Source organism: Abramis brama (assembly GCF_963993115.1).
Source record: "Abramis brama genome assembly, chromosome: 11".
NCBI lineage: Eukaryota > Metazoa > Chordata > Actinopteri > Cypriniformes > Leuciscidae > Abramis > Abramis brama.
Window position 1 is genome coordinate 4,872,688 of NC_139973.1, and position 27,055 is coordinate 4,899,742.

At 37.3% G+C, this 27,055-nt stretch overlaps 4 protein-coding genes across 5 annotated transcripts; 1 reads left to right on the forward strand and 3 right to left on the reverse strand.

Moving 5' to 3' along the window:
- Window positions 1-2,555: 2,555 nt before the first annotated feature.
- On the reverse strand, window positions 2,556-8,259 carry zc3h10 (zinc finger CCCH-type containing 10). Its single transcript, XM_084129131.1, has 3 exons — window positions 8,103-8,259; window positions 5,651-6,951; window positions 2,556-3,641 (listed from the first exon to the last, which is right to left on the reverse strand). The coding sequence occupies exons 2-3, from the start codon at window positions 6,806-6,808 to the stop codon at window positions 3,135-3,137; spliced, it is 1,665 nt and encodes a 554-aa protein (XP_083985257.1). The 5' UTR covers window positions 6,809-6,951; window positions 8,103-8,259; the 3' UTR covers window positions 2,556-3,134.
- Window positions 8,260-9,007: 748 nt separating this feature from the next.
- On the reverse strand, window positions 9,008-11,971 carry cox6c (cytochrome c oxidase subunit 6C). Of its 2 annotated transcripts, none has more exons than XM_084129132.1 (4): window positions 11,891-11,971; window positions 11,143-11,256; window positions 10,650-10,786; window positions 9,008-9,126 (listed from the first exon to the last, which is right to left on the reverse strand). In XM_084129132.1, the coding sequence occupies exons 2-3, from the start codon at window positions 11,245-11,247 to the stop codon at window positions 10,661-10,663; spliced, it is 231 nt and encodes a 76-aa protein (XP_083985258.1). In that variant the 5' UTR covers window positions 11,248-11,256; window positions 11,891-11,971; the 3' UTR covers window positions 9,008-9,126; window positions 10,650-10,660. The 2 variants fall into 2 exon arrangements, with proteins under 2 accessions (XP_083985258.1, XP_083985259.1); XM_084129133.1 differs by having other exon boundaries at window positions 11,873-11,893.
- Window positions 11,972-13,247: 1,276 nt separating this feature from the next.
- tomm34 (translocase of outer mitochondrial membrane 34) lies at window positions 13,248-17,346 on the forward strand. The gene is made up of 9 exons (XM_084128537.1): window positions 13,248-13,575; window positions 13,655-13,745; window positions 13,865-14,001; window positions 15,169-15,268; window positions 15,341-15,493; window positions 15,845-16,002; window positions 16,081-16,228; window positions 16,355-16,481; window positions 16,588-17,346. Exons 3-9 carry the CDS (start codon window positions 13,872-13,874, stop codon window positions 16,687-16,689), a joined length of 918 nt encoding a protein of 305 aa, XP_083984663.1. The 5' UTR covers window positions 13,248-13,575; window positions 13,655-13,745; window positions 13,865-13,871; the 3' UTR covers window positions 16,690-17,346.
- A 3,204-nt stretch (window positions 17,347-20,550) lies between these two features.
- Window positions 20,551-27,055, reverse strand: ywhaba (tyrosine 3-monooxygenase/tryptophan 5-monooxygenase activation protein, beta polypeptide a). The gene is made up of 6 exons (XM_084129926.1): window positions 26,903-27,055; window positions 24,317-24,617; window positions 23,567-23,690; window positions 23,170-23,333; window positions 22,869-22,964; window positions 20,551-22,417 (listed from the first exon to the last, which is right to left on the reverse strand). The coding sequence occupies exons 2-6, from the start codon at window positions 24,608-24,610 to the stop codon at window positions 22,361-22,363; spliced, it is 735 nt and encodes a 244-aa protein (XP_083986052.1). The 5' UTR covers window positions 24,611-24,617; window positions 26,903-27,055; the 3' UTR covers window positions 20,551-22,360.

Here is a 27,055-nt window from a genome sequence, read left to right on the forward strand (position 1 = left end):
CCTCAAATAAAGAAACCTGCTGAAGAAACAACCAAGTCTCCTGGTCTTTCGATTCTAAGTTCACAACACTAGTTGCTTGTGACTGTCTAAAACTAACATAAGATATCTGGAATGCATAATGGACTGGTGATAATTCACTTTAAAGTATCTGCAATGCAATTTTGACTAATCATAATTCCAGGTGAAAATGTCCAAAGTGCAATTTTGACCCGTTCACCTGTAAACTCTCCTAACAGAATCAAATAAAAATAACCTAGGGACAGGCACGGATTAACGCACGGGCCTACTGGGCACTTGCCCAGGGCACTGGGCCAGCAGGGGGCCCTGTCAAATTTACTGTGTCTATTATTTTCAAATAATTATTTTAATTGTAATTTTATTTTCAGTAAAATTGTGTTAAATATTGAGGAATAATGTGATTTTTTTTTTTTGCAGTTGCAAAGTATTAACTAGTAAATAAATCAAATAAATAATTTTAATGTATTGCTGCGCTGTTGAGAGGGACATCTAGAGGCGAGTGAAAAACATTGCGTAATATAAAAGTCACGTGTAGAAGACGGTTACTCAAAAAACAAAACAAAAATGAGTTTAAAACCACAACCAAGTTTCAAGACTAGAATTTTTCTAGTCGACTAGAAGTCATTCATTTAAGCAATTAGTCGACTAATCTCACGTTAATATTAATTTCTGCTTAAATACTGAGTGCATGGAGGCATATGGCCTATTCCGCGCTCAAGCGCATGCATAAAGATTTAATAAATCTTGCCGCAAAGCACCGGCAAAAGCAGGCTAATGATAATATGTCTAAAAAAACTAGTCATTTTTATTGTTTAATAAAAAATATATATATATTTCTAAATTAGTGTCGGCTGCAAACATATCTATATCTCCGCTGTAAAGTGGATGCGCCTTTAGAGAGAAATGCACCTTTCATATCATATCAGCCCAATCAGACGGTATTTGCTTTCGATTCGAATTTTTTCGTTTAAAAGTGGACATTTCAAGCTTTATATAGAAATATTAATCATGTCTGTGAGGCTATACACTGTGTTTCAGTTCATTTTTTGAGACGCGCTCCAGTTCACGCCACGGAGACCATGAAAGCGCGCCCTGTTTGTTAAAGCACAACCTTTTCTTGTTATTGTGAGTTTACAAAAATAAAAGTAGCTACTTGCGACTGATATATTATTTTTTTCTGTATATATGACCATAAAATATTGAGTATTTCAAGTTGTTTCCACTGTTGATAGGAAAATGCAAGTGTTCGCGCCGACGCCTGCCATGCAGTGCGCGCTGCACACTCCGCACAAACACTTTGGATATGCATTTATCTAGGTTAAAGTTAGAGCGAGCTGCCATGCCAGACGGATAAGTCCTTTTCATGTTTAACAAATCAAATCATGCATTTTCTACCTACCGCGAGTAAGCGCTGCACCAGTTTGAAAAAGGTAAAAGCATAACGAGCGTAACGAGAGAGGGGCCCCACTAAGGGGGATGCAGAGATGTTGCTGCGTCTTAATATTAACATTTCTGATTGTTTAAATGATCAGCCCTCGGGGGCCCCCTTAAAATGCCTGGCTTGCCTGCCCTATTGCAACGCCTGTGCATACAGGTGCAACACTGTTGTCCAAAAAATTGGTGAAGGGGGCCTTTGAGACATCCGTGCCCAGGGCACATCATCGCCATAATCCGTCCCTGCCTAGGGAAGATTTTAATAAATAAACTGAAAATCCGTAATAAAAATAGGATTTGCAATTTATCACTTATTTGATTCTTCGTTCATCCAATTACACTTAGCTTCCAATTCTGAGAGAAATTCAGAGTCACCAAAAATTGTCAAAAAAGTGGCAATTGGCAACATTTCCAGAGTACACCATATGATGCAACACTATTTTCTAAAATATCTAGAGTTTTAACTAGTAAAATGTGCTCATGAATAGTTATAACTACATTACAGATATCCTAAATACTGAAACATTTTACTAAAAAAACTGACTAGTAAAAAGGCAATAAAGGAATGCAAAAAAGTACTTGCCATAGTAGGTGCTCTCATGCCAGGTCGAGGTCTATATTCATGGACATGTGACTGACTAGATTTCAGATAATGTTAATCTGAGACCTGCCAAACCTGACATACTTCCAATGGAGCTAACAATACTATAACAACGATTATTTTTGCATGATAACCCTAATAATATATTCTAAATCTGAGAGATCCCAAACCTTATTTGTTAGCTTAAAAACATAAACAAACAAAAGGATGATAGTTCAATTATGAGAACTGATTATGAGCAATATTTCAGTGTGACTGTTCATAGGGTCTTCTAGATATAAAACATAAATTGGTAAAAATAAAACCAAATTAAAAGATATTTTAAAAATAAGAATGATTTCTATGACAATATTTATACAGCACAGGGATTGCTAAGACCCCATTCAGCCCAGATCTGTCTCTGGTGGTCTTATCATCAGTGGACAGGCCATGAGAGTGCAAACAACTAGGACCATACTTTCAACAGAACGAGAAAGCGATCAAACTAATGACAGAAGTCTGGTTTGATAAGAAATATAATTTTTCATTAACATTTCAGAAAGATACTCAAGATGAAAGAAACAAGACCAATATTCTGACAGAAAAATGCAGTTAGTTTCCAACAGAAAGAAATAAAACACTTTTTTTTCCTTAGTAAGATTTGACAAGAATTAATAACGAAGCATAATGTGTCTGATTCGTTTTTTTTGTGTGTGTGTGTGCAGAATCCAAATAATCAGTTCACACAAAAACAATTCACAAAACGAACTATTAAAAAAAGGAGTCAAACTAAAACTGACAGCAAATTCACAATTCTTCTGTAGTGATTAGTTGAATAGTTACATCTTTCAAAATGAGTTAATAAATGTCCTGTTAAGTCAATGATGATTTCAAAAGAGTCTTTCCAAGGCAAGAAAAACTGAAATAAGTTCCATAAGTTCACAAGAGAACATCTGTATTCTATACAGAAATCTGTATGTTCATTCAGTCAAAACAGATCCTTGACCTGAGAAACTTCCCATGGTTTACTGGTGTCAGCAGAGTTGCTTTGATTTCCAGTTTGCTATTTGCTTCATGTATATATTGCTGAAGTGTGCCCTCATTAATGAGGCATGGTGGTGATCCTCATACTCTGACTGGCGATGGGGTACGTCACCATCGGTGTGGTCGCGTGGCTCATCGTGATGCCCGGCAATGGTTGTGCCATGGACACGGCCACCGGCGCCACCGAAACAGCAACAGGGGCCATTGAAACAGGAGGGGCCAATCCCTGGGCGATAGTCTGAGCGAGTGCGGCAGAGATGGGGTCGGGGTTCAGATGTGGAGGGGGTGCGGAGGGGGGCGCAGCATTAGAAGGAGGGGCGGTCGGTGCACCGGTCGAGGCCACCAGATCTTGTTGAGTGACGGGACGGGGCTGCAGACCAGCACTGCTCAGAGTGGTGTGTGTTTGGGCAATGCCATGGTTGTAGGAACTCACAGAACCAACAGGGGGCGCCAGACTCTGTTCAGACGGAGCCGGGGTGGAGGACAGCGTCATCACTTTAGCCTGGCTTCGAAACTGAGCGTTCTGCTCCAGAAGCACCTCGTTGGTGGCTATCAGGTTGGACACCTTGAAAACAAAAAAAGGAAAGGAAGGAATTTTGAGACATTTAGGATGTGGTTACAGTTTTACATTTTCAAAATAAGTGATTCTGTCACTGATCTTTAAAGGTAGGGTAGGCAATTTCGGACAGGCTAGCAATATCAAGCTAGCTTTGAAAACATGAGATCCCACCCTCCCTTCAGAGCGTCTCCAAAGCCGCGTCTCCTTCAAAACACTTGAACGTGCACAGCAGAGTCTGCAAAGCGGCACGAGATGAGAGACGGTGTTAAATTACCTCATGCCTCAAAGCACATAACAATGAACGTAAACAACTTACAGATCTTTTACTTGTACCACCTGACTACTGCAGATTTATTTTGGCATTAATGTGTTGTGTTGACATAGAAACGCATAAATAGAACATCTCGTACGGTCACAACATGGAGTGAGCGCAGCATAAACTGGTTGTTTTGGTTCAGGAGGAACTGTAAAAGCTGCTGTTTGTTTGCGGCGCTCTGTGACTGTCTGTCTTCTACTCTGCAGAGCCTCATTGAACGCGATGATGATGTGATGTCTGTGCAAGCAGGTGCGCGGAGGTATGGAAATACACACGTTGACAGGCAGGCAGGACATCCTATCATTGCATTCGGACCGAATGCAACGATTGGACGAACATTTTTTGGTCCTGAGACGTCCACAGAAGATGTACATGTTTTAATATTTAGACCACTTCTATTATTGATTGCTATCAGGATGTAAAGAGAGTTTCAACCAGTAAAAAGTAAAAGTGTTTTTACAAAAAATTGCCTACACTACCTTTAACATAAAAAGCACAATTTAGAGATTAAAAATCATTCAAAATTTGTATTATTTGTCATCCATGGAACATAAAAGATCATCTGCAGAATTAGCAAGTAACCAAGAAAGTCAAACATGGGTCTGTCAAGCTCCAAAAATGACCAAAGAAGTAGGGGTGTATGATGGTGTAACTGTTTCATATCGGTTATCAGTTGATATCAGAGATTTTTAAGTATACTGGTATCGGCCAATATTAACATTATTAATATTTAACAATGCCATTGTTACATTTAGATTACATTTATTACCCTCTAACACTCACTTAAAGTTAATCTTTAAAAAAACTATTAAATGTAATCTTTAGTAAATGAGTTTTAATCTATTTAATAAAATAGTTTAAATGCATTATTCATTTTTCATACTGCACATTATAATGTTGTGATGCCTAAATTCACTCAATGCATTTAAAATTAGTTTTATATTAGTTTTATTTTATTTTTTAATTATTTAGACAAAAGATCCCTACTAAAAAGCACTTACTGTTAAAAACCTAAAACTATTAAAAAATACTTTTTGTTAATTAAAATAAAGCTGAAATAAAATAAGGGGGTGTTAGATGAAATTAGACGAAATATTGCCGTGGCAACTAATTGAAAAAAATTAGTTGAAGTACTAACATTACTATAACTGAAATATAAATACATTAAAACGAAATATAAATCTAAAAAAAAAAACGAATAAAATTAACAAATGCCAATAACAAAATTACTAAAACTTAAATTAAAATGAAAACTGAAAAAAAATCGTATTCAAAATATGAATAAATACTATAATAGTTTACAAATAATACTAAAACACAGCAAAAAAGCACAATAAAAAGTCCATACGACTTTTGCGCTACACCTTGCAATACGTTTGTTTAAGGAACAGACTAAACTTAAAGTTTTAAGTCTTCTGATGTAGTTTTCAAAATGTATTATTCGATGTCATGATGTGAAACATCACTGGTTCTTGTGTTGTCTGGTCTTTCACTACAAACCTGGCACAATAAATCGCAGTATTTGAACAGAATGAGATTAGAGAGCTAAGACAGAGAGGAAGACTTTCAGCGATTAGTACAGTGCACTGTTACATGGACTATATCCAGAGGACTTTGATGTTGTTATTCCAGCTTGGAGACACTCTGCAATATATCTTCCTTTGTATTCCACTGAAGAAAGGAAGAGTACATTCCCTACCTGTTTCTTAAGCTCCTCCACTCTTTTCCTCAGTAGGGCGTTCTCCTCTTCTAGTAAGCGATACTCTATCGGTCGGATTGGCAGGGTGGTCTGAACCCCCAGGTCGTAATGTCCACTGCTGGTCCCATCGGTCAACCGCAGCCCATCCAAACGCCGTCTCTTCAGCTGGAAGGCCGTGTGATCAACGGGGGCCTCCACCGGCCCGGCTTCAAACATGCCATTTTCAAACAGGGGGTCGTAGACGGAGCAGGGGCCCCTGTCGTAGCGCCGATGACCCACCGTCCCCATCGACATACAGTTGCTCATCGAGCCCCCACCTCCACCTCCAACCGACAGGCCCTGGTCTCTGCATCCGCCCATGCTGGGACATCCCATTCCCATGTAGTTTCCCACGCCGCCGCCAACCAGGCCAGACATCCCACCGCAGGCCCCACCGCCACCAACCGCACCCCCCCCACCAGCGTTCACCATCCCGCTCACGCCACCGGTGACACTCATCATGCATCCCACACCGACCCTGGGCGAGGCCTCGTATTCGTAGTCCTTCCTGACATGTCGGAACTTGCACTTGTTGCCCCGCTGGCACTCTCCTTTCAGGTAGTCCCTGCAAATGGGCACCTCTCCGCGGCTCAACGGGAGGTCGGTCGGAGACAGTCCCAATCCGGCTGCCACCTTCCCCCTGAGCCGAAGTGGAAGCTCTCCGGTTTTCTTATAATAGTCCTCGTCTTCCTTCGAGCCGTGCACGAATCGGCAGTTGGGGCGCACGCACTCTTTGTTCTGATGGTCGTGGCAGAAGATGAACTCATTCTTCTGCACACCCAAGTCGGGAACCTCATTGAAGTCTGGATGGCGGAAGCGGCAGCGTTTGCCGCGCTTGCACACGTTGCGCAAAAAGTCCCGGCAAACGCCATCCGGTCCCAAACCGCCGCTGGCTCCACTGCAGCTGTTGCCGTTTCCTAATGCCCCGCCGCCTCCCATGGCCCCAGGACCCCCGTTACCCCCCGTGCAGCCCGCTGATCCGCCCACCACCGTCACTCTACCCTCTCCTACACCTCCACCCAAACCTGTCCCGCCTCCTCCCTCGTCCCCAGTGCCCAAAGCGCTCCCGCTGCCACCCCCGCCGCCACCTGCCAGGTAGGTGCTATCCCGGTCAGGCATGGCGCTCGGCCCAGCGGGAATAGAACGCTGCGCTCATGTGGGTGCCAGAGAGATGAAGGTCATACAAGGGTTCAGAGTTATAGTGCAAGAAAGACAAGAGCTCAGACCGAAGGCAAATGCAGATCACAGCTCCACCTGGGCACCTGGAAATACCATACAGACACAATTAAATATTATTCCAGAATCAACATTATATAATTTAATTTATTCACAATGAATAAACAATTTTTACTTTGTTTTTGTCTTTTGTGTGAATTTTGAGTAAAAATAAATGTTTGCATTTGGCCATACTTTCTCTAAATCAGGGGTTCTCGGTTATCGGTTTGTGGTCACATGAGATGCAGGTAAAAAAAAAAAAAAAAATTGTCTTTTTAAGTGTTTTATTAAAAAAAAATATATATTGAAAATATTTTTTGACATTTTATATTTTTATGACTGAATACATTTTTAGCTTTTCACCACAAACCCCAACTGTAGATATATCTGCATTGGTCATTACAGAAGAAATATATCGGCTGACAATCACTAACAACAAATTTCAGATGCATCATTATGGTGTTTACGAGGCAGTAGTGCATTGATATTCTTCAAGCATTTTATGTCCAATCAATTTTTCTGCAGTTAAATCAGCCTGAATTATATTACATAATGGATGCCACTTTATTGTGTAGACCTCAGCTTTCGGCATGCCATACATACTGGCTTTTGAAACTTTATAGATTTTGAAATTAAAGCCATACAGCACCAAAGATAAAATTTAATGCTATTATTTTATATATTAAAATTATATTAATTCTACATATTAATGAATTCCTTACCAGCATTAACAATTCCTCTTGGAAATGCAAATATTGATACAAAATATAATGCTGCTGCAATATGCATTATGTATAAGGCAATATAAAACCTTGGATTTATTTAGTAGCACCATGCTTTGCATTTTATATATATAAAATTATTCATAATTTTAAATAATAAAATTAAACGATTAGTTTTCCACCTAATATCTAGTCTCTTATACAACAATTGCAACCATTTGTTTACTAGTGCTGTCATGTCAAATGTTGTGGGGCGCCATATACTCTACTCAATGTGCATGTCATGTAGTGTTACATAAGTAACCAGATATAGTTGACTGCTTCTTTTCCACATTATTTAAAATAAATATGCAATATTTTATATTTAATCCACAACACATATAGTAAAACATGCTCTCTGGCACAAAGGCCTGGACAACGCGCATGGACAGAGCGCAACGATAATAACCTAAAACCATTATTACTAGTAAACTCACCCAACTGCAACCAGTCGTATCAGCGAGATTAAAGAAACGGCATCTGTACATTACTAATTACACGCATTATGCATGTACTGGCTGTGAGAAAGATTACATTAGAACACAAGTTGGTCCATGAACATCAACTTCCGCTGTTCTCGTTCGAAGCACTTCCTGTGCGGTACACTGGGAAAATGCACTTCAGATTAAAAGGCTTCAAACCACAAAAATACTATGGTACAGTGATGATGCTGGAATCAATATGGTGCTCCAATGTATTTCTAAAAATACCGTGGTATTACCATTATGCATGTCCAAATGTCATAGTTACAAGGGTAAAAGTAAAAAAAAAAAAAAAAAAAAAAAAAATGTATGCACCTAGTGGTATTATTCCACTAAACACATTTATAGACAAGTACACTTAAAATGCAACAAGGTGCAAGATTTCTTGGAAAACAGAGAAGAGCAAAGTCTGACAAAACACATGCAGCAAATGTGAATTCTTATTTCTGCTAAAGGTCAAAAGTATAGACAAATTTCATGTTTAAGTGCCATTAAACAGTTTTTTTTATGTTCTTAAAAGTAAATATTAAGAAAACGTTAAATTACAACAAAAAACAACTTGTTAGGAACAATCACCACCCAAACAGCCATCAGTATGCTATAAAATCTGTTGCTTGCAGAAAAATATCAGGAAAAAGATATTCTAGACATAATTATGACAACATTACCACCAAGTTGGGGCTAAATTCAGAGTTTAAATTTGGGCTTTTAACTCGTATCTTTATTAGATAAATAATAGGTAAACATCTGACCTTGTCAATGATATTAAGACTAACTCAAATGACATTTTCATTTTGAAATATAACATAGGAGAGACATGTTGACAAGATGCATTGCAATAAGTCACTACAGCGCGATGGTTATTTGTATATTTGTCAACAGTTTATTTGTATCTTATTGAGAACATCAGACATCAATGTTCATATCCAATAATCTTATAAAGATTCAGTTGTAGAGCAGGAATGCAGGGGCACATCACCTGTGAAGAGAGAAGAAAAGTATAAGTCAAAGTGTTTTTTACATTGAAGGCAAGACACCACAGGTAAATAGGGTAAAAATATTAGTAATGAAAAGATACCGCTATACTTATACACCAGTTGACTAATCACAGTGCGTTATCAAGTTTTCTGAAATGCAATATTTAAATATGCACTAATCTGCATAAGTTTTATTTAGTTGACATTAAAAGTAGATTTAGGCTCTCTCAACAGCCTGAAAAACAAGTGTTTTTGGAAATGTTATATAAACCAGACGAATGATATATAAACAAAATCATCTGGAAAAACCTTCAGAATATAGATAGGAATAGTGTACAGTTTGGTGTATGTAAAGCTGCTGAAGTGGAGATTTTAGGCTGTAGGAGGAAGAAACATTATATACACAATATATGTATTGTAATTGTAATCTAAAGACAACAATGGATATTAGACACTTGATGTTTTCTATTCATTAGCCTGAAAAAAAAAAAAGAATGTTACGGAAGCAAAATAGCTCAAGGTTTCAATCTCTCAAAACTGACCAGTGTATAGAAGTAAAATAATGACTAATGTCTTTGAAACAAAACAAAAAAACAAAAAAATTACAATTGCATTAACAGTGCTTTCATTTTAATGCTTTGTATTTTCAGGGATTGCATTTTGTGGGGCTGAAATTAAACATGGTTGCATATTTAAGATGTGAATATTTCAAGTGAAAACATTTCATACACAATTTCATTATTAAAAACGCAATAATCCATATTCACCACATCAGCTTCGGGGGAGATAACACTGTATCTCCTTTGCAGTAGAGAAAGCTGCTTACATGTACACTGGGAAAAAAGTGTGACCACGTAGACTTTGAATTAAACGTAAACACAGTTTCCGTGTCTTTATCAGGGATAGTACCCTATATATGAAGAAAATCTGGTTATCATAACATATACTTACCGCTTGTTCCATTTCTGTAAATCAGTTTTCGTGAGTGAGTGAATAAATTAATGAATGACTCTCTATCTGTTGCTTTGGTCTTCGTCATCTCCCGCATGCATCGGTACTCTACTGTTATTCCTGATGTTGAATACTTTGCTAAATTGAACCACTGAATTTATTTAACTAAATTTGTAAAGCAAAATAAATTAAAAATTGCCTGTCAAATACAATAGGTGGTATTTTTAAACAGACTGGATATTTTGGAAATGAAGTCTAGATGTTGAATATGGATCATCACATTTTTAATAATGAAATTGTGTATGAAATGTTTTCATTTGAAATATTCACAGCTGAAATATACAATATTTTTCAATTAGTGCAATTCAACATGATTATTTGTTTCAAAGACAGTCATTATTTTACTTCCAAACCAGAGCATAAAAATGGTATTAACGACATAAAAAAAAAAAATTACAACCAAGGACAAAACTCAGGGCTGTTTAATATTATAATTACTGAAATGGCAGTGCATATAGAGTGCAAAATTATGCTATTACAAATCAGATTTGTATGCACTTGAAAGGCCACTCACATCACATTGCTTTATTCTCCAGAAGGCCTGACACTTTGAAAAACACCAGCTTCTTTCATGGCGTTAAACTCCTTCATGGCATCATACTGTTTGTAGAAGTCAGCATACGCCTGTTTCCTGGGCTCTGTTACTGTGTACTGCAGAAAGACACACAACTTTCTCAGATGAATGAAAAACGGTCCATGGTCCTTGTAAAACAAGCTTCCAAAATTATTTAACTGACTTGCCTCAAAGGTAAAAGAATGAAAGATAGGGATGAAACTAAATGTCCAAGATTAGAAATTAAGAAAAAATTCAAAACCCATATTGATCGAAAACTACTCTTAATGACTATGGAAGTTACATCATGACAAAAGGTGCCTTAAAAATAATAATTTAAAGAAGCATTTCTACCTACACATACATGAAGTATCAATCACAATTTTGAACAAAACCGAAGGCCACAAAGGTCCAATATATTGCACATAATCATATAAAACACAATACAACTGACCTTGAAACCGGCTGCCGCAATGAGCGACAGAGCAAATGCGATGGGCAAATGAAACCTCAAACGCTTGGCCAGGAGGCCTCTCATCGCTGGCTTTGCAAGTGACATTGTTGACTTCTGGAAAGAGAACACAATCAAATGAATTTCATACACTGATAGTCATTGACAACCTTGCACTTCCAATAACAGGATAGATCACCCTTTAGTATTGCTACGTGCTATTCTGACCATCACAAATGGATGTCTTGCCGACTTTCAAGACAGACACAGAATAAGCCACGCTAACATTTAACTTTTACTTATGGGATAGAGACTGAGAAGATAACAATATGTAATAATAACCATATACTAATATGCATGTTTTATATACAAATGTGCTGTTCAGTTCAGGTCAAGGTTTTAGCGGTTTAGCTAATACGCAATTTGCATGTTATTTCTCTAGACGTGATAAAACGCATGCAAACGCACAGCCAAGCAATTAACCTTTGTTTTATTTTTAAAATGACATGTGTGATTCATATCATAGTGTCTTCTGAGATTAAGGACTAACGTTACCGGTCTTGCTAATACTAGCAAGCAATGACGACCAGCGGCAAGATGGTATTTCTAAAACGAGACGCGTTTAGTTCAATTAAATCAGGAAAAAAACGAATGTTTAGTGTTATTAAAAACATAACATGGTGATATTATATTTTATACATAATTCACCATAGAAGTTTTGTTATAAACGTACAGCAAGCTCGATATTTACCGTTTAATTCGCGACCTTCAGCACGCACGTCCGGTGACTCTGACAGGAAGGTGTTTATGAGCTCAACTACGGAAACAGGCGAAGGACAAACACATTGTAACGAATATATATATATATATATATATATATATATATATATATATATATATATATATATATATATATATATATATATATATATATATATATATATATATACATACATACACTGTAATTCAGACTGTAATTCTTTTTTAACTAGAATTAAAATGAAAATGGAAAATATAAAAATAAAACATTTAAAATATTTTAAATAATTGGGTTTCGGTGAATAATATGCCTTACTGTTATCCATAAGCTAGTGTGCTCCAAAACAATGACAAAATTTGCATTTAGAAGATATAAGCATTCAAAACGTAGTCTCTCCACTTCCGCCAACATGTATCAATAATTTGGTTACGTCAGTCTGCACTTCAGGTTCACATGAGATTTTCTGTCCAATTAAATGCTCTCTAGAATCTAAAGCGTCCCGCCCCCTACATTCACTTCAGTCACTTGATCACACATTTACTATTTTCTATGGTGATTGACACATATAGGTGATACTACACTGCACTATATAGGAGATTCAGACAGTGTAAATATATTTTCCATCAGGGTGAATGAAGTCTGGTTTCACGTTAGTGTCCCGCAAACCGCCGCAGCTCCGGTCCAGAGACACGACAGCACAGAGCGGATCATATGTGCGAGTCGACGCAGACCACAAAACGTATCAGACCCATTTGAATTCTGCACAGAATGCTGTATTTTAAAGCGATGGATGAGATTAGAAGGAGAAACGGTTAGAGACTAGGAGGAAACTGCTGCTTTACTGAGCTCAACGGTTCTGGACGAGCTGTGATATAAACTAAAGCTATTGGCTATATATTTAAAAGGGGGAGGAGCTGCTTGATATGTCCCGCCCTGTCTTCCTGTTTCATTGGAAATTACGTGAACAACACATTGAAAAATGCAGCGCGTTTGGGCCTTTAAAAAGAAAAAGGAAATCTTTAAAGGACTCAATCACTGGAAATAAGAAGTGCATAAAAACGTCTCTTATATTGAAAAGAATAATTTGTAGAATTTAATGTTTTACTCTGTACAATGTAAGATCTGTTATATGTTTTCCCCAGTTTCTGTTTGTCTTATGTTTGATGCATATATTTGATATGTCTGTAAGCTTTTTTGAAAGTTTAAATAAATAAAAAACAAAAAAAAAAAAAAAAAAAACCGCGGAAATCAAAAAAAAAGAAGAAAAAAAAAAGAAATCTTTAAAGGAATCAATACGTTTTAAAACAATTAATGTTTAAGGTTTAAGGAACATCTGGCAACCAACGGCTGGGCGTTTTCATATAGGGGGAAGCTTGGACTGGGTGAGGGTTGCCAAGTCCGTATAATTAAAAGCACATATTCGCATGTTTTGATCATAAAGGTTTTGATGCGTGCTATTTTCGACGGATCTGGCAACACTGGATTGGGTTACAATCAACCACCCCGATCTTCAAATAGCAGCACCGGAGCTCGACAGCCGCTTCAGCCCTGAAAACTGAAACTGAAATTCAACACCATCCATTTCTTTAGAGACTAGGCCGGTAAAACGTGGTGTTTATCCCGGCTCGCGCGGGCGTATAGGAGAAGTAGAAGAAGAAGCAGACGCGGATGTTCTAGTGAGTTCTAGAACAAGGACTGACTAGTTGTCTCATCACTAGCTGGTTGTTAAACACAATAACTTGTAACTTTAAACAGGCGGAGTTCAGCAATCAGCAAAGCCCTTCCGAAAACGTTTACCGGGTTTTTCCAACATCAGACGGTGATTCATTCTACCGCGGTAACTTTGGTAAGTTTATACTTTAACACATTTACTGACTGTGTAATATTGATTTTTTTTTCATAATGTTACCTTCCTAAACTAAGTTAACAGCAGTTCAGGATCTCACAACTGACTGGTCGTTACAGCGTCATCATGCCTCAGAAGCGGCGCACGCAGTCGTGGATGGAACTCAAACTAGCCGGTAACCAGTGTTTCAGAGCCGGTCAGTATGGAGAAGCTGTGACCGTCTACAGCCAATCCATCCAGCAGCTGGAGAAGTCTGGTAAGAGAAGTCAAATATCACCATGCTCACCACCAGCGTTACAGTATTAACACTTATATAACTTGTTTTGTACATGTACCATGTTAGCACCATTGTATTCTTGCACTAGCACAGAATGTTCCATTGTATTCTTGTACCTTGCATTAGCATGTAAATACCATGTTCAATGAATTTCAGTACTGAGATTTTCCAAAATGGGGTCCGGGACTAGTCTAGGGGGTCTGTGGAAAAGATAATAGATGACAAAATAAATGAAAATTAGTAGTGAAAATGAATAAACACCAATTTTTTTCCAGTAATAGTTTACACACATTTATAATATTAATTTTCACAGTATACATGGGGTCAATACAAATATCAAATATTTTTGTCAAATACATTTTATTGAATCATTGGATTAAATTAAAATAATTACAGATTCCAGATATTCTTGTATGCATAAAATTAATAAACAAACCAGTTTAAAGAAAACAATTTTTAACCAGCTTCCCCTCCCCAGCCTGTTAATACATGATATGTATGGCAGACATCAGTTCCTCAAGCCATAGTTTAACAGAGTCAGTCTTTTCCCAGAACAGCTTCTTGGTGAGAAGTGTGTTACCTTAAACTGAATGAGGCTTAATCTAGTATAATCTGACCGATTGTTTATCAGTATCCTCCAAACCACTATGCCATATCTCCTCAGGGATTCCAGTTCACATCTCTCACTCTTATTCCTCTCTGATCAGGTTTGTAGAGGGGGAAGTAGCTGCTTGTAACCTTCCATTAATTAAATATAACTGATTTGTGTTTCCCCTAAACTGTGTGAAACAATAATCAATGATTGAGGGCCGGGACCTCGTCTAACGAAACATTGTGCGTACGTAAATAATTCCTTATTTGTAAGATTCTGAAAAAATATTGCTGCCTTTTAAATTTTTGAGGATGCATGAGGATGATAATATCTGGTGGTCTGCAGAATCTAAAGAAATTGATGTCACGTATCAATCATATGCTAATGTGCTTCTAAGAATACAATAGAGATTAATTAATGTTTTTAAATTACCATAGCAAGCAAGAAGGTATGAAAGTCGCAGAGCAACTATTTTTAAAAAGATTGCTCAGACTGTTGTCGATATAAAAGAGCATTTGGTACTAAGGTAAATAAAGTAACCGTTCTGTTCACAGGTGAGAAGGAAAAGGAAGATCTGGCTATTTTGTACTCCAACAGGGCCGCCAGTTACCTGAAAGACGGAAACTGCAATGAATGCATTAAAGACTGCACAGAGTAAGGAGGAGAAGACAAAAATGGTTAAAGTGATGATGTTCAGTGTTAATAATCTTTATATTTACCTTTCAGGTCTCTTAAATTGGTTCCTTTTGGATATAAAGCTCTGCTTCGCCGGGCATCAGCTTACGAGGCGTTGGAGAGATATAGACAGGCGTATGTGGACTACAAAACTGTTTTACAGATAGACTGCAACGTACCGGCTGCTCACGACGGCGTCAACAGGTAAATCCGCATGAACGGCATCCAGAATTATTAGGCAATTAAAGGGATAGTTCACCCGTTAATTAAACATTTTTCATCACTTACTCACCCACAAGTTGTTCCAAACCTGTATGAGTTTCTTTCTTCTGTTGAACACAAAGGAAGATATTTTAAGGTAATCAAACAGCTGACGATAGCCATTTACTTCCATAGTAGAAAGAAAATACTATGGAAGTCGATGGCTATCGTCAGCTGTTTGATTGAAAATTTAAACTCATACAGGTTTGGAACAACATGAGGGCGAGTAAGCGATAATTTATGAGAATAAGAATGCAAAAATGTACCATTTAACACATTTTTCCTTCCCTTCAGAATGACCAAGGCTTTGGCGAATATAGATGGACTATCTTGGCGAGAGAAACTGCCACCGATTCCCAGCGTTCCAATGTCTGTGAAAGAAACCCGAGGGCAAGCCGCCGGTTCGGCCTCGAACTCACAACAGAACAGCATGGTTGACAACAAGAAAAAAGGTATTTACCTGTGCTGTACTGAACTGATCGGACCCATCATACTTTGCTTCAGCACTTTTTCAATTGTTTGATTTTAAGCACCAGGACCTGCAGCTGTTAAAAAGGCCAAAGCTCTAAAGGAAGAAGGCAATGCATTTGTGCGGAAGGGCGATTATAAGACAGGTGTGGAGAAATACACCGAGTCGCTCGGCCAGGACCCCTCAGAAGTCACAACCTACACAAACAGGTATGAAATGCAACAAAAACAGCCCAATTATGCTGCCAGACATCAGGGTTCACATGGTGATTTGAATGTCTTGAATGTCAAGTCGAGGACTTGGTTTGATAATGTTTAAATGAATATTGCTTGTAGGGCTCTTTGCTACCTGTCATTAAAGATGTACAAAGAAGCTGCAAGTGACTGTGATGAGGCTCTTCTAATGGATTCTGCCAACATTAAGGCATTTTACCGACGTGCCCAAGCATACAAGGGACTTCGAGTAAGTTCAAATATGAATAAAGTATATTGTCTTGAAAAATGACTATGATCTTCGATTGGTGGATTGTTTTATAAATTGAATGCATGCATTTTTTTTTTTCTCCTAGAACAAAGAGTCTTGTATTGAAGATCTCAACAGTGTGCTCAAAATCGATCCAAACAACATGGCAGCACAGAAACTCCTACACGAAGCACAGAATATGAAATAACTGTGATTGTAAAGTGGACACACGAGGAAACTTTCCCCAAGTGCCTCAAGTTGATTTGCTGCTCAAAGCTGCAACGTTTGCTACAGATTTCTGCTCATCCTTCCGATATGCACGTCATAATGTTATTTAAATAATTGGAAATAGTTTGTTTTCATGTTCATATAGGCACATTTGACTGGGTGTATTACTGTCATTAATATGGCAATCAGGTTTCCTTCTGAAACTCCAATCTTGTTTTTTTGGTCAGACTTGTGGTTGTTAAATTAGTCCATTTAATCAAATAACTAATCAAATCTGATGTTGATTTGGCATGTGATTTTAATGTCTTTTTCATTGCACTGAATGGCAATTTTTTCAAACAAAATTACTTTTAAACAATTTCCACTTAATTCACTCAGTTTTAGGGCTGCATTTTCTACTAAAAGTGTTGTTTTTCGCTTACCTTTAGTCTTTTCCAGAGAAAGTACTCCGATATGTTGTATTGTTGAGGGTTATGGTCATTTACTGTCAAAACCACTTAATGTTTATATACATTTGTAAAGACTTGACACCTGTATTTATTGATGTTTCCTATGCCATTTTGCATAAAAACAATGTAAACGGGTCTTTAATTTAAAGAAAGTAATGCATCTGATAATAAAGGACAATGTTCAGTAATATGGTATTTTTTCATCCAGTAAATTGTCAGATGTAATGCTAGGGTCAGTGATTACTTTTTCATAGAAATTAGCAATACTAAAAAGACAAAACAGTAAATGCTATGCACACAAGTAGTATAACTAATTAAAAGCAATTCAAATACAAGCTGTCAATTACCAGACAAAATATTTTTTTCCACAAGCTGTATATGTGCCTTAAATTCAAGATAACTTTGCAAACAAGTCATTTAAACACTGAGGGTTGTTCCATAAAAGACGCTTAGAAAAGCGGGGATTAAACTCCAAAACCAAGATCAAATCGATCCACCATCAAACAGCGTATATTTTGTGCTGTTTTATGCGTTTGTGACATGTTTTTTTTCCCTCAGTGCAAAACTTACATTTTACAGTTATATTCTCCATCTGTAAATGTTAGAAAGTTGTGCAAGTGTATCCATTTTACTGCTAATCTTCATATTGAATGAGCGCTGCTGCGCGCATGTGCGCCAAATAGGAGCGCAATAATTCTGACTAAAATATACATTTTGCTTAAGCAAATTAATATGCGATATTTTATAACACCAGAAATATCTTCTAATTATAATAATTTATCTTCAGGATGTTGGATAAGTTGCAGTGACCTTCTAGCTCATTACACTCCATATATTTTATACTTCTAATTTAAAAAAAATGAAAAGATGAACAGAAGTAGCCTAATTCAGGGAAGATTTTTTTTTAAGAAACTAAATATATAAAGATACAAAATATAGTTTTGGGTATAGGACCTATGCTACTTAATAAAGATGATGTATACTTATTTAGAATGCTGAGAATTACAGCTTTTAATGCAATATTTTTTTGGAGAAAGCAAGAATCCCCAGTTTTAAATGAGTGGTTAGATTTAGTTTCTAAAGTACACTATGGAGAAATTAAGAGCAAATGTATACATTTTGAAAAGATGTGCAACTCTTATATTCCATAAAATAAAGGAATATACAGTGCTATGCATAAGTTTAGACACCCATGCTAAAGTTGACTAAAAAGAGGAATAAAAAATCATCTTTTGGAAATTGAACTTAATGCCTTAATTAAAAAAATTAGGAAAATCCAACCTTTAAGGACACCAATTTTCTTTGTGAATGAATAATGTATCGTAAATAAATAAATGTTCTTCCTTAAAATACAGGGTGCATAAGTCTGGACACCCCTATGTTAAATTCCTATAGAGGCAGGCAGATTTTTATTTTTAAAGGCCAGTTACTTCATGGATCCAGGATAATATGCATCCTGATAAAGTTCCCTTGGCCTTTGGAATTAAAATAGCCCCACATCATCACATAGCCTTCACCATACCTAGAGATTGGCATGGTTTTATTTCTGTTAGCCTAATAGCTGGTTTGATTTGCATTGAGAGATGATCTTATGGAAAGTACTCCATGCCAATCTCTAGGTATGGTGAAGGCTATGTGATGATGTGGGGCTATTTTAATTCCAAAGGCCAAGGGAACTTTATCAGGATGCATAGTATCCTGGATCCATGAAGTAACTGGCCTTTAAAAATAAAAATCTGCCTGCCTCTATGGGAATTTAACATAGGGGTGTCCCGACTTATGCACCCTGTATTTTAAGGAAGAACATTTATTTATTTACGATACATTATTCATTCACAAAGAAAATTGGTGTCCTTAAAGGTTGGATTTTTCCTAATTTTTTTAATTAAGGCATTAAGTTCAATTTCCAAAAGATGATTTTTTTATTAATCTTTTTAGTCAACTTTAGCATGGGTGTCTAAACTTATGCATAGCACTGTATATTAGCCTACATTAACTACATTTTTATATAACCCTCCCTTTTATTTCTAGTTATTTGTTTTTTTATTTATTGACTTATTTAATATTGAATATTTGATATTTAAATAATATTACTTGAATAACTATTAGGAATTATGTGTCATTATAAGAGTTTGATATAAATATGTGAATGTTACATTTTTATTAATATTTATTTATTGTTTTTTGTCTTTTCCCCCTTAAATCATATGTATGTGTTGGTGGGTATTATCACAAAAGAAAAAAAGTAGAAGGAAAAATAAGGAATATTTATTGGGGGAAAATATGATGTCTTTAAAGGAACTGTCCATTTGTATAATTGTATATATATATATATATATGCTAAAATATTTGTTAGTTGGACATTAGATGTCCCTTATTTAGAATTTTAAACCTACAAGTGTATTTTTATGATAGCAATAACTGTAAAGGGACTATTGTAATTGTGTAAATCAAATGTAGGCTAATATACTGTCAATTACTAAGCTCAGATTCATCTTACCAGTTAAAATTTATACTGTGCTTTTGTAATTATTTATTTTTAATTTTGTGATTTTAACTTCTGCTTTAAAAAGCTTTTTTTTAGATTGTGTTCTAATGTTCTTCTAATAAGCATAAACATGTACTACAGCTGCCAAACAAATGAAAGAGAGAAATGTATTCATAAATCTTCAAAACAATTATTTATCTATCTATATCTATAAATACAGTACATATATATATATATATATACATTAAATATATAATGAATATACAATAAATATATAAATATTTATATTAAATAAATATATATATAATGTCTATAATGTCTAAGTTATCATTGTAGCCTTATTTAAGTTGATTTTCTGTATACTGTGTATTTATTTTTGGACTAATAGTGGTTAATAAAGTCCAATAATGGTACGAGAGAGTGTCAGTGGTAATATCATTGTGTTCTTGTTGGTCAGTGTTAGAGGATCTGTGTAACAACTCAGGCTTAGCCTGACAGTTAGCCTGCCCTGGACCAGGCTAGTTTCCCAGCATAAGTTGCCAGGGTAACTGAGTTTGAACTATTTTAAGTTTGCTTTATGAAACAGAATCCACCGACAATAAGTCTGACTAACCAAAATAAGCCTGGCTTGTATTCTAATCTTGTTTTATGGAACAACCCTCTGGTCTCGCAGACCTCAACTGCAAGCGTCACTGTAAATGGTATTTGAACAAGTCATCAAGTAATCAACAGCTTGCCAGATGATTGAGATCAGCTTGCTCAAATCTTTCTTAAATGCTTATTTAAATATTTTTGAAAATAAAATGCATTTTACATCTTTATAGAACAGTGACAAAATATGCTGATTGTTTTTTTAAATTAATGTACACCACCACCACCAATGCGGGAAAAAATTACAGCGCAATTTGGAACTGATAAAACTTTTATTTCACTTTAAATTGTCTTTTACACTTTCCTGATTATAACATGTAAGGTGAAACTAGAACTGTTTTAAAAGACATACACAAATCTAGTATTACGTCAATAACCAGGTTGTATTTTTTTTTTGTATTTTTTAATTTTTTTCCCTTAAGCTAGTCTAAATTTTCACAACCACGTGCGCGCTAAGCAATGAAACCGTCACAGAAGCTAACTTTAGGCAGAATACTGGTCAGTAAAAACAAAGCAATTGGAGATACCAGATATACAGACAGGCTCGGCTCCACATTCACTACTGTATTTTTTTTTTTTTTGTAATCAAGCGTAGAATAACTGCCATTTGTTCAGCTAAGGGGAGAGAAAAAGAGATTTTGTCTTCAGTGCATGAACATTGTCTTCAGCTCGAGACAGATGAGTTCTACACCTACGTGGAATGTTATGGTGATGTGACACTGTGTATTGTGACACTGAATGAGTGGCTACCTCCCTAGTAATGATCAGGGTCCTTCAACTATTTGCCAAATCTGACCTCGTCCTGTGTTTCACTGACTTTGGGCCAAGACTTCGAAGCCTCCACTGGTCTGCGGCACTTTCCTGCACAAAATTCAAGTTAAATCCAGAATTTCTCAGTTTGAACTGCTAAGGTCTTACAGAAACTCGTCTCTTAAAAGGAAAGAGGCGTAGTAAAGCTCTAAGTCAGTCTAAGGCCCCAAAACTCCTCCTGAATTACACTGATATCATTTGAAGAGGGAAACATCAAATCAAGCTTCGTCGTTCGTAAAGAGGGTTGAATAAAAAAAGGGTTTTTTTGCATGCAAGTTGACAACATTTAGTTTTTAAGACAAATTTATAATTACCTCTATAATGTTTACAATTGTACATCTTTATTAAATGGCGGGGTGGTCAATATTATGCAAAAGGGAGAAAAAAAAAAAAAAACATACAGAACAAACCAGGAAAATTGTTTACTGATGTCAAACAGCACCTTTATGTTGACTGCCTTGACAGCACATTATAGGAAACTCTCCAGTTTGTTCATAAAAGGTCTGTAATCGTTAAACGTCACATACTGATGGAATGTCTTTAACTTAAAACTGAACAGACATGGAATGGCAAACCTCCGGTTCCTTTTGTCGTCTTTAGCCATGTACGCAAAATAAAATTATGCACATGACAGCAATAATAGTAATGCATGTTAGTCAGTGTCACAATACAGCCTGTTTTTATCCCTTCTGTATGAGATCGCAACAGAATTGTACTGCTACTCGTACTGAAACCGTTCCGATTTCCATTAAGCACAAGTTATCCAGGAGGAAAAACTAAACATCACAGTGTTTGTTAAATTAATGGACAGTTTAATAACCTTTTGAATAAAACCAGCAATCGCCAGTACACTATTGGGAGAGAAAAGACAGAGAAGGGAAAATGGGTGGAGGACACTATAATGCATTATAACCTGCTAGACCAGAGAACATATACCTTTTAAAAATGTTAGGAGGGATTTTAGGAAGGGAAAAAAAGATGGAAACCGTTTCCACTATTCAACCATTTTCCCTCATCTGGGGGGAAATACACGAACAGACATGTTTGAGACAAGTCAGCCTTGGAAAAAACCAAACGTTACCCAGCCACTCGAGGCGTCAGGGGTACAAACTTGTAGGTCAGGTACAATTCATGCTGCTCATCATACAGAAAGGTGGATAAAGGTGAGGTGGATTGGATGGAGCAGGGAATTATGGGCTGTATATGTGTAAGATAAAGAGTGTAGGTGGATTTAACAGTGAAGTGCAACGCCTTTAGTTCTCGCCCTCGCCAGCATCCCCCTCATCACCCTGGTTTTCTGATGTCCACAGCTGCAGAAAGAGAAAGAAAAAGTTAAAGGTTTCAAAATTAACTTTTTTTTTTACCACACCTACCAATGGCATAATATTAAATATTTCTTATTTATTCATATTAGTGGACTTTTGGACCCCTATTTTCCATGCATTACAAGCTAATTTTGTTCCTAATATATTTTGGTTGCCTAATGCTAGCAAAACTCTATGCATGTTTCACACCACATCGTATTCCAGATTAAAAACCTTTATACTAGATAAAACATCCTACACAAAATTGTCGTTAGAAGTTGTGCGAGTCACAAAAGATGTTTAAATGTCACATTAGCACAGCTCAGACCATCATTCTTAAAGTTTAAAGATTTAAACTATAAGTAATCTATAGAGTCCATATTAATTTTGCATTGTTAATTTGAAGCGAGTGTTCATTTTGGGCCCTGTCTATACCTATAAAACTGGCCAAACTTACAGTGAGGTTGTCCCTTAGTAACTGCATGATCAGGGTGCTGTCTTTATAAGAGTCCTCGTTCAAGGTGTCCAGCTCAGCAATCGCCTCATCAAAAGCCTAAGGTGAAGGAAAACATGAGGGTCAGGGTCTGTTGTCTTCCTGTACACTGGAAATGCACACTCGGGTATTCAGTAGAAACTCATTTAGTTTTCACGGTCCGAAACACTTTTTGAAGATACTCGCAGAATGTTGCATAAATAAGATGAGATGAAAGAGGAAATATTACATTGCATGTACTCAAAACAAAGTCAAATTGTCTAACCGTCTTTGCCAAACTGCAGGCCTGCTCTGGGGTGTTGAGGATTTCATAGTAAAACACGGAGAAGTTCAGCGCTAGTCCCAGCCTGATGGGGTGTGTTGGCTGCATTTCCTTCTTGCTGATCTCAAATGCATCCTGGTAAGCCTTCTGAGAGTTGTCCACTGTGGCTGTAATTTGATAGAAAACATCAAATCAAATTCATGACCGCTAGCATCACAGCCTGAGTGTTTTAATGCCGTTTCTTTAGCTAGCATCTATTTATTCATTCTTAGGACTTGGCTTTATACTGCAGCATTATTAGTTCCCATCTTTATACGCTAAACTATCTTCGCCCCTAATGACAGATGAATCACAATTTTACGCAACATCCTTTTTTGCTTTATAACTAAAATTATCTCACTTTTCTTTGATTCTCCGGCTGCCACCTCGGACAGGTATCTGTAGTAGTCTCCTTTCATTTTCAGGTAGAAGACTTTGCTCTCTGCCTGGCTAGCGTTGGGAATGAGGTACTTCTCCAGGAGACCCTGAGAGAACAGAGGAAAGGCCGACATCAAGCCATGCACATTAAAATTACATTAATAAAAAAGAAAATCATTAGCCATCAGAAAGAGGAAAATCAACATTCTTAAAGGTAAAGTCAAGTGTACATTTTTGGATCCATCCAAATTGATGTTTCATATTACAAACACAATTGATTCCTTTTGCTCTGAACGTAAAATGTATAGTGACATGATACATAAACGTAGTGACATGCTTTGCTGCAGCATTATAACCTAAAAGAAACATTAATGGTTGATTTGAAACATTTGAAATACAGCATCATTAATTTAAAGCTTTGCACATGAAACAATAACTTAATTCTGACACAAAAGGCAGTAAGAGAGATAAAAAGCTAAATATACATTGCACACAAATTGTGGCTAAAAGAGCCATTCTTTAAAAGCATCCGGCACTTCATTGCTATAATGCCTTAAAACGCTGTTTTGAAACAACACTAATATTAATATTACAAAACAGACATATATAATAGTGAAACGTTTTTTATTCAGCTGTAATTCATCTATGCGGGACTTCTAGAACTGTCAATTCAACTGTCAAGTGTTTATATTTTCTTCCTTGTAACTCTCAGATTCACATGTCTGTCTCTCACCAGCACGTCGTTGCAGATGTCCTGAAGCTCAGCCTCGATCTTCTCACGGTATTCGCGTGCCATCTGCTGTTTCTTCTCATTGCCCTCCGTTTTCTGCTCGATGCTGGAGATCACGCGCCAGGACGAGCGGCGGGCGCCCACCACGTTCTTGTAGGCCACGGAGAGCAGGTTGCGCTCTTCGTTGGAAAGCTCAACGCCGCCCTCCGTGACGGCCTTCATGGACGCAGCCATGTCATCATAGCGCTCCGCCTGCTCAGCGAGTTTAGCCTTCTGCACTAGGTCGCTCTTGTCCATGATGCAACTACAAAAGTAGGGGGGGAATAATTTACAATTAGATGATAAAATGCACGTTGCTGGTGAGTTAAAGGTTAGTCTAGTCTAGCGCATTATCCGGCCCCTGGTGCCTGTAAGCATATAATACAAATAAGTCAAGTTTGGTATCACTTAGAGAGGTTGGCTGACCTCCTTTTGTTGTAAAGAGGTCAACCTTCAAGCTGGTACCTATTTTGACCTGCACCAGATACTATTATTACATTTGGGTCTTACGAATATTTAAGTCATATTTAAGGCTACCCATAAATGATTATGTAAGAGTTCAAATGAAAAGGCACAGTTATGATTTGGCATGATTCATTGGTACGTCATTCACTGACTGTCTTTTTATCTAAATGCAATGCATTCATTACTGAATCATCGTAAACATTATCAGTAAAATCCCATTTGAGGTTATAACACTTATTGAAAGTATGACAATACAACATCATCATCTGAACAAGGCTAGTTATACAGAGCTTCCTTAAGATTGATTAGCTGACTTCGACAAAATGCAGTTTTCACTAGTTTAAGATGGCAAAATTACTTCAGACCCCAAAATAATGCAGCATTGAATTGAATTCAAAGAGCATACCAAAATAAAAGTTGAAACATAAAACAAACATAACTGATCAAATGTATTTTCGCTATGACTAAAATTCACCAAACTTGAACTTTGGTATGATGCATCTTGTATGTGTGTCAAAAATAAAAACATCCCACCATAAGAATGCTCATCATTATATATCTTAAAATTTCTAAGAAATACAGAAACACTTTAAATACATGCAGTTTGGGGGTTTTATTGTGCCATATAATGCATGATCATCTTTAAAAAAAATAATTGTATGCATCATAAACCAGGCTAAACCATAAATAATGGGATTAGTAGTACTTAACCTAAAAGACTAATTTCTTGTCCAATAACAAATACATGTTGACCTCCATAACACGTTTTACCTGGTCTTTGCATTGAGTGTTTTCCATTTGTTCTTTGCACCAAATGACAATTATTCAGGTCATATTTAGCTCATGCTGCACTAAGGCCAAAATAATCCAATTTTTTAAAAGTAGGTCAAAAACCAGTATTTCTAAAACTTCCAGTGGTCTATATCCACCTCTGCATATTACAACTGGTCAAAGTATAACTCAGATCGCCTATTCTAACCCCAGGTGTCTCTGCCTCCTGCTTAATATGACATGTATCCGTCTACCTTTGTGCAAGGTCATAGAATACGAATAGGAATCGTGATTTTAGCAGGTCACAGTGGGAATTCCAACTCTGTCAGATATCAATACGTGTGTAAGTGCCAACGCCCTGGGCGTTGATGTCTCCGCCTGAGTCCTGAACCCGAACCGCAGGTAACGGTGTCAGGCGAGTAACGTTAAGTTACACACAGCCCGTCCAGCTCCTGGAGACCAACCCACCTGCGTGAGCTCGCTCTTCGGTTGGTTAATATGACCGAGGGGGGCCGGAGTACTAGTTAAAATGCGTAGTTTGCTCAGGTAGTAGATGACATCAGCTAGTGTCGAACTAAATTTATTTACATAGGCCCTCACGACGCGTCCTGGCGACGAGTCCGCCATCCTTTGAGGCGATTGTTTCGCGATTTTATATGATCCCAATCCACTATTGTATCAATAAATTAAGTTGAATGCGTTTAAGAAAATAGTAAAACTACGAATTTGAGCCGTATTAAGCGCCTAACCTTGCTAATACTGCACTGCAGCATATTCAAGGCTCTCCGCTCGAGCTAACAGCTTTAGCCACCAATGCAACGCCCTCTCTCTCTCACATTCCCTTGTGGAATTTAATCGAACGCTCCGATTATTCGCGGCAAATTAAATTTGACCGTTGGTAACCGTAATTCACAGGCAAGCGCTTTACTCCTCTAGTGTATATTACCATTGGCTGGTTAGCCGGTTAGCTTTCACGACGGCCAGACGCTGAATAGACGCGGGAGCCGCTGGTCATTCCTCCCGTGCAGATGAGGGCTGTTCCGCGCTATGGTACTTTGATTAAGTTATTATATAATGAAAGTACGGGAACCGCGCGCTTCTAGTATAAATCGGACGTAATCGGTAATAAATCGGCAGTAATCGTTATTCATCGCCCGCCTCGGCCTAAGTCCTTGTACCCAGCCCCAAACCACAATAGACACCTTCCGCCATTGACAATGATGAAGGGGGGCTTACATGAGCAACAATACAGCAAAATGCATCTCTAATATTCATAATATCACACGAGCGGCCATAACGGGCAATGTAACTCACAGTTAAATATATTTCGAGTCCTGATTTGTGTCTGTTAACGATGGGAGTATCAAGCTGTCCTCCGTTTCGCTGCTCGGGGTATTCAGGGCAGTACCACTTCCGCCTGCGCTGACACTTCCGCTTCCTCTAAACTCCACCCCTCCCCCCGCCAGT